This window comes from Arachis ipaensis, chromosome B01, assembly GCF_000816755.2.
Source record: "Arachis ipaensis cultivar K30076 chromosome B01, Araip1.1, whole genome shotgun sequence".
NCBI classification, from domain to species: Eukaryota; Viridiplantae; Streptophyta; class Magnoliopsida; order Fabales; family Fabaceae; genus Arachis; species Arachis ipaensis.
Window position 1 is genome coordinate 130,839,070 of NC_029785.2, and position 6,219 is coordinate 130,845,288.

General features: G+C 36.6%; 2 protein-coding genes and 1 non-coding gene across 4 annotated transcripts in view; 2 read left to right on the plus strand and 1 right to left on the minus strand.

Annotated features, from left to right (window-relative positions):
• Positions 1–2,246, plus strand: part of LOC107638936 — a 4,010-nt gene extending 1,764 nt beyond the window's left edge. The window contains exons 3-6 of the mRNA XM_016342336.2: positions 912–1,191; positions 1,274–1,359; positions 1,463–1,554; positions 1,642–2,246. Coding sequence (XP_016197822.1) covers positions 912–1,191; positions 1,274–1,359; positions 1,463–1,554; positions 1,642–1,886 — 703 coding nt within the window. The 3' untranslated portion in view covers positions 1,887–2,246. The remainder of the gene's footprint in view (positions 1–911; positions 1,192–1,273; positions 1,360–1,462; positions 1,555–1,641) is intronic.
• Positions 2,545–4,676, minus strand: LOC107620079 (protein DEHYDRATION-INDUCED 19-like). Of its 2 annotated transcripts, none has more exons than XR_001615815.2 (5): positions 4,270–4,676; positions 4,029–4,183; positions 3,280–3,482; positions 2,943–3,194; positions 2,545–2,814 (listed from the first exon to the last, which is right to left on the minus strand). XR_001615815.2 is itself a non-coding variant. In XM_021105189.1 (5 exons), exons 1-5 carry the CDS (start codon positions 4,322–4,324, stop codon positions 2,694–2,696), a joined length of 654 nt encoding a protein of 217 aa, XP_020960848.1. In that variant the 5' UTR covers positions 4,325–4,671; the 3' UTR covers positions 2,545–2,693. The 2 variants fall into 2 exon arrangements, 1 of the variants encoding a protein (XP_020960848.1); XM_021105189.1 differs by having other exon boundaries at positions 2,943–3,187; positions 3,405–3,482; positions 4,270–4,671.
• TRNAT-AGU lies at positions 4,565–4,638 on the plus strand. The gene has a single exon. It is a non-coding gene; the product is annotated as a tRNA-Thr (tRNA).

Below are 6,219 nucleotides of genomic sequence, written 5' to 3' on the forward strand. Positions count from 1 at the left end.
TTCTTACTAGGAGGGCCTCTACAGGTCTTCTCCATTTATGTTGAAACCATATAAGGCAAGATTTTAACATCTTCTCAATGCTAGGTGCTATTCCCAAGTCTCTCTCTCTATAGTGCACTCATTTTTTATCCAATCATGCTTAGGTGTAGTTAGCTATCATTGATCTTGTCTTAGCTACTGGCATGGTATTGAATATTGATAACTTTCTCTCAGTAACTGCATGATGAATGATAACAGTTTGGTGCAAGCATGATGATGGACTAACTAGCTAAAGAACTCAAATTCCTTAGCCTTGCTGAAAGTCTGAAAACTGATATGGATGAAACATCTATATGAGAAACATTAGCTGACCACAATAATAAAGTGGCTACCATGATCTGCCCTCCTTTGTCATATGATGCTACTAAATTATCTTGAGCTAGTTGTTTTAGGGTCACACCAATACACCATCACAGCTAAACTTGATTTACTTACCTCATGTTACACATATTAGCTGAATCAAGTGGAACATTGCGCGTGTTCCCTCTGTCTGCTACCCACCTTAAGTTCTATTAAATAATAAATACTGTCAATTGTGCATTTGTTGCTTATAGACTTCTTGTTGCCTACTAGGAGGACTATTCATATTTTTTCCTGCAAGTTCTAGATGACATTGAGTATGATACATATTTATCTTATATCTGTTATGATAAAAAAGATATAGTCACCCATTTACTAGGAGTTCAGATATAGGAGACCACCTAGTTATTTTACCTTTTTCCATTTCTCAGTCTTATTTTGAAATGAATGTAGCCTAGAACCTGGTCCTTTTACAGGAGGCCTGTTTACCATTTCAACTGAAGTTGATTAGCTAACCACTTTGTTTAGTGTGTCAATAACATAGTGTTCTTCTCAATTTTATTTTATTTCAGGAAGCCTAGTCAAGAAAGTGATTCTGAATCAGCAAGAGAGACAAGCAGTGATAGCAGCAGTGGTTATTGTCATGAACGAGGAACAAATAGCATCCCTAACATTAGGAATCATCTTAACATATCAGATGCCAACAATCATGGTCTGGAAAGGGTGTCAGGAAGTATGCCTTTTGTGAGTTCATCTAGTGATGAGACTCAGAGCTGCAACCCACCTGGTCAGAAAATATTTGAATACTTTGAGCGTGAGACACCTTATAATCGTGCTCCATTAGCAGACAAGGCAAGACATTTTCCTTTGGTAAAATACCACATTGGGACTTTTTCTTTTAAAGTCTAACAAATCCTCATATTGTTTGACTCAGATTTCTGATCTTGCACGTCACTTTCCAGAGTTAAAGACATACTGGAGCTGTGATCTCTCACCTGCTAGTTGGGTTTCACTGGCTTGGTATGTTTTTTCTATTCTTATTGGTTTTCAAATTGTTGTGGGTGGATAATTCATGTTATAATTGTTAATTTTGAAAGGAATATTTTCTGTTTCTGTTATGAAGGTATCCAATATATAGAATACCTACTGGTCCAACGCTACAGAGCCTGAGTGCCTGCTTCCTGACCTACCATTCCCTGTCGACGGCTTTGCAGAGTATGCCTTGCTATCTTTGTTAAGCTTTTATATGTGCAAAATGTATGTGAAGGGACATCAATCTTACTTGCTTAACCTTTGAATCAGGTCCAAATACTGATGGGCTTCATATCCATTATTCAAGAGGTAGGGACATATCATCAAAGTTATCCCTGCCAATCTTTGGGCTTGCTTTTCACAAGTTCAAAGTTTCTGTCTGGGATCCTGAGGGGGTTTCCGAATGTCAGAAAGCCAATTCTCTGATGCAATCTGCCGAAAACTGGCTCAGGCGATTGCGTATTGAACATCCTGATTATAATTACTTTATTACCCGTTGTACATATCTGAGATGAGCAAAGATATAATTTTTTCTTACCTTGTTTTTTATTTCAAAAACAGAAGCTGCCCAGCTCCTGCCTAATATACTGTGTTGTCCATTAATTGAACAGTTATTTTTCCGGAAGGCTATACATAAACTTTAGGATCACTTGTTTTCCTAAAATAGTACAGAAGGGTTTGTGCCTCTTTAAGTATTTCAGGAAAAGAGTAGGCATTGAAATTTATACGTTCTTCATTTGAGGATGGTCTACTTTTGTAGTTCTGTTCTTCACAGGATGTCAAGTCTTTTTAACCAAGATTTTCTTCTTTTTTGTGGCTTGTCTAGATCATAGGGTAAAGAGCCAAAGTCTATGTAAAAGAACTTATTTCACTTATTGTTGTCTAGCATATGCGATACATGTTGATTCCCAGTATACAAATCCTTGTGTTAAGATCAGATGTTACACTAACAAGCTGCTTCTTCCTAATGTTTGTCGTTTAATGTTGGATAGAAGGTTAACCGCAAATTAAAAGCTGAATTTGAAACGGGCGATGTACAAAGTAATGTATTGTAAAATGGCAAATTGGCAACTATTTGGGTTGGGACTCGAAATTGTCACTCATCTAAGAATCCATGCTTGTTTGCGGATATTTCATTCACAATGGCCATTGGCCAAGAGGAAGCAGCACAGGTGACAATCAAAAATCAAAATACTATTAATTGCATTTATATGAACAATTGCCGATAAGTCTAGTTACATTATGGACACATTCAATCCTTCTGCTACATATTCACTCTATCAATGAGCATAAACCCCCTCCCTCAATAACGTCAGAACTAGCTACAATTTCATTGGTAAGTTATTATCAAGAATAGCAGACATCAGTAACCTCTGAACGAACTCAAACCTTGGATCTTTCTCTGCTAGATGGTTGTCCAATGGTTGCAACGGTTCAGGTTCCCTGAACAGCATAAGGAAAGAAACAGCTGTGAAGGACGATCTTGACAGTAAGACTAAACATTGTCATATCAACCTGAGATTCCAAGCACGAAAATCCTTTGATCAAACATAAAATACCGACATTCCTACCTTTCCAAGAAATCGTCTTCTAAACTTTGCATTTCGATAGCTTCCAATGGAGAAGGTTGTACTTGTGCACTGCATTGTTCGTCAGCTAAAACTCGGGTGGAAATAAATGATGAGAGCAAAGGATCAAGCTCAGAGGGAGCTATGCATGAAAAATCTCTTAATAGGTGTTTCCGTATTTCTTCATCCAGTTCTTGTCTCGATGTAGGATTCGGGCCTCCAGTTCTGTACCTTCTTTTGCGCTGCACGTAATTTCTGGTCAAGGAGAAACTTGTAAAAACCACACCAATTATCCATCACATCTAGCAAGAAAAAGAATAGTAGTTGGAATGAAATATACCATATCAAAATATATCCCCGGATTAATGTGGCTGGTGCAATTAAATAAGAGTGGATCCAATTCAGCAGCAGGTGAAAACTAAAAATAACCAAAAAATGGAAAGAATCCCAGCTTCTAAAGGATATTTTCAGAAGATCTCCATGTTCTTTAGCAATATGACCGACAAGTTCCATCCCAAACGAGTCTTCACAAATTGGACAGTCCTGAAAACATAAGCTGTGAAATTTCAACGAGGAACATGAATGTGACTACCCTAAATTACCTAGACAATAATAATGATCCCAACTTAAGTGGATAAACATGATTAAAAACGAATCCAATTTGCATGGACCGATGACATAATTATTTCATATGGAAACTTTTTCAAAAATAAGTTGATTGATGTAATCTAAAAAATTAACAGTTATAAACAATTCATTTCCGTTTTGATTATCACAGTCAAAACTCCTACCTACAAATGCTACAGTTCCATACTTCCACTCCATTCGTAATTAAAAGACCGCCATAGCAATTCATAAAAGAAGAAAGTAAAAAACGCTAAAGAACTGGAAGGAACATCAAAGTTTCAGAATAACACCATGATCATTATTAAAACAAGAAACAACAAATTGAAAAGGAGCTGCACACGTACAAGAAATTATTATGATTACAAAAATAACAATAATAACGGCAAAGGACATCGGAATTAGAACTGAAAGAAAGAAAGAAAGAAAGAAAGAGAAGAGAAGAGAAGAGAAAGAAGTGAATACCCCATTGGTGAGATGCCGGGGATGCTGATCATGAATGTGGTAGCTAAGTGCATCGGCGTCGTGAATTTCGCCGCAAAAAGGGCACATAAACTCCTGCTTCGGCCTCAAATCATCATCCACCGATTTCTCACCGAGGACCAGATCTGCGAGCAGATCTGCAACACAATGCGATCATTGACTGATACAATGAAGAAACGACGAAAACAAAAGAAGGAAAAAGAGCTAAGAAAGAAGAGAGAACCGGCAAGAGATTGAACATCAGTGCTGCTGAAAGTAAAGGAAGGATCGGGTTCCATTCTTGAATTCTATTCAGTTCAGTTCAGTGTTCAGACACACTGGTAAGTAAAACCCTAACTACCTCAGCGAAGAGAAGAGAATGCAGAACGCCACGTGTCTCTCACATTTCCGAATCACACTTGAGAATTCTTAACTAACTGCCTCTCAGGCTCTTACCGTTCAGCTTGAGGAGACACCCGCCAATTTTCCCAGGAAAATATTTTGAATACTTATAATTTGAATGGCATATTTTCCAATAAGCTCTCGTAGCTCAGTTGGTTAGAGCACCCGTTTAGTAAGCGAGAGGTCTTGAGTTCGACTCTCAACGAGAGCAAGTTTTCAAATTTTTAATAGGCCTCTGTTGAGGTCCTTCACCAGCCCAATATCCTTTGTGAGGTCCAAAAAAGAAACGAACAAAGCTGTTGAGATAGTGCATGTGACCTTTTACATTTACCGATTTACCCTTTGCAAGACATGGTCCAATTATTTTGGCTTGCTTTCTTCCTTTTCGTTTTTGGACTTTCATTTCATCAATCATATTATCATGAGGAGATAGAATTGAACCCTATGATTGTTCCTCCTGGATTGACACATATAGAAGGATGATGTAATATTCGTTAGCTAAAAGGATATGTTATTCTAATCATGATGAGGGAAAAGCAAATGTGGACATTAATATAACAAACGTCAAAGAATAAATTTCAAAGATAAAAGTGAGCGACAATTACAGCATAAATCCATTTTCATTTTCTTTCGTTATCTTCAAATCCAAAAGATAATGGTAGCACAAGAAGGTAAGCAAGGATGAATAACAAACATGTCAGGCGATGGTTATGGTTTGCACCACGTGCACTGGATCATCAATACGTGTTGTACGAAAAGCGCTAACACACTGCAAGCTACTTGTTCACTTTGAGATGCTACGTACTTAGCTAGCTTTATGGGAAAAAAAAATGTTGCCGATTCATGATCTTGATTTATGTATATCAAATTAAATTATATGAAATTAGAACCAAATTGGGTTGATCTAGTGGTTAGCTCACTAACCCGTTTAAGTAAGTGTCGCGGGTTCGCAACAGATTAATCTTTAGAACAAAATAAAAATATCATCATCTAAATAAAATAAATTAAATAATATATATTTATACACAAATATATTATAATTAATTTTTTTATATATACAGCAAAATGCGAAACCAATCTCCCCGGGGCGCATAGTTGCTGCTGAATTGAATGTTCTTCTTGATTAATTTATAGATATGCTATAGAGGGTATGAAAGATAACAATAATGAGTTACATGTAATAATACTGCTTCTATAAAAAATTTAAACAGATAGAAATAAACAATGACTAATTATGCCTGTAACAAAGAAAACCAAGCTTAGTAAAGTGGACAACCTTAGCTTTTATGAAGAATTGAAGATGCAACTTTGTCGGTGGACTAATATGTTTGCCTTATTAGACGACTCATAGTTGTATAGATAGGCGTCACGTTTTTGGTGTTGAAGAACCATTTAGTCATGACTATTCTTATTTGCTAATTAAAAAAGAGAAGAATACTTACATAGGGGTTTATTTAATTTAGGGACTGGGGGGGTTCAAATAATTCAAAGGACCACCACCACATGCATGTTTACCTTGTTAGCTTTGTATTGTGAATTTTAAGAGCAAGCACCACTCACAGAATCATTATTATTGTGTGTTTGATTCGTACAAATGAAACGTTGGCATCACACATGTCAACTCATGAATAATGACGAAGGAAACCATCTCCTTTCTTGTCAACGAGACCTTTCCTCTTTTCTTAATTAGTTAGCCTCCCACTTCAACTCTTTTGACCCGTCTCCATACACACACATGACCAATAGAGAGTTAACAAAAATTATTATTTTTGTCTAATAATAAGTTCATAAT

Excerpts from the sequence above, each read along its gene's own strand:
- LOC107620079 (XM_021105189.1), bottom strand. The coding sequence starts at position 4,324 with ATGGAACCCGATCCTTCCTTTACTTTCAGCAGCACTGATGTTCAATCT. Across the intron at positions 4,184-4,269 it reads TGATGTTCAATCTCTTGCCG|ATCTGCTCGCAGATCTGGTC; the intron begins GTTCTCTCTTCT and ends ATTGTGTTGCAG. Across the intron at positions 3,188-3,404 it reads AACATGGAGATCTTCTGAAA|GTGCAGCGCAAAAGAAGGTA; the intron begins ATATCCTTTAGA and ends ACCAGAAATTAC.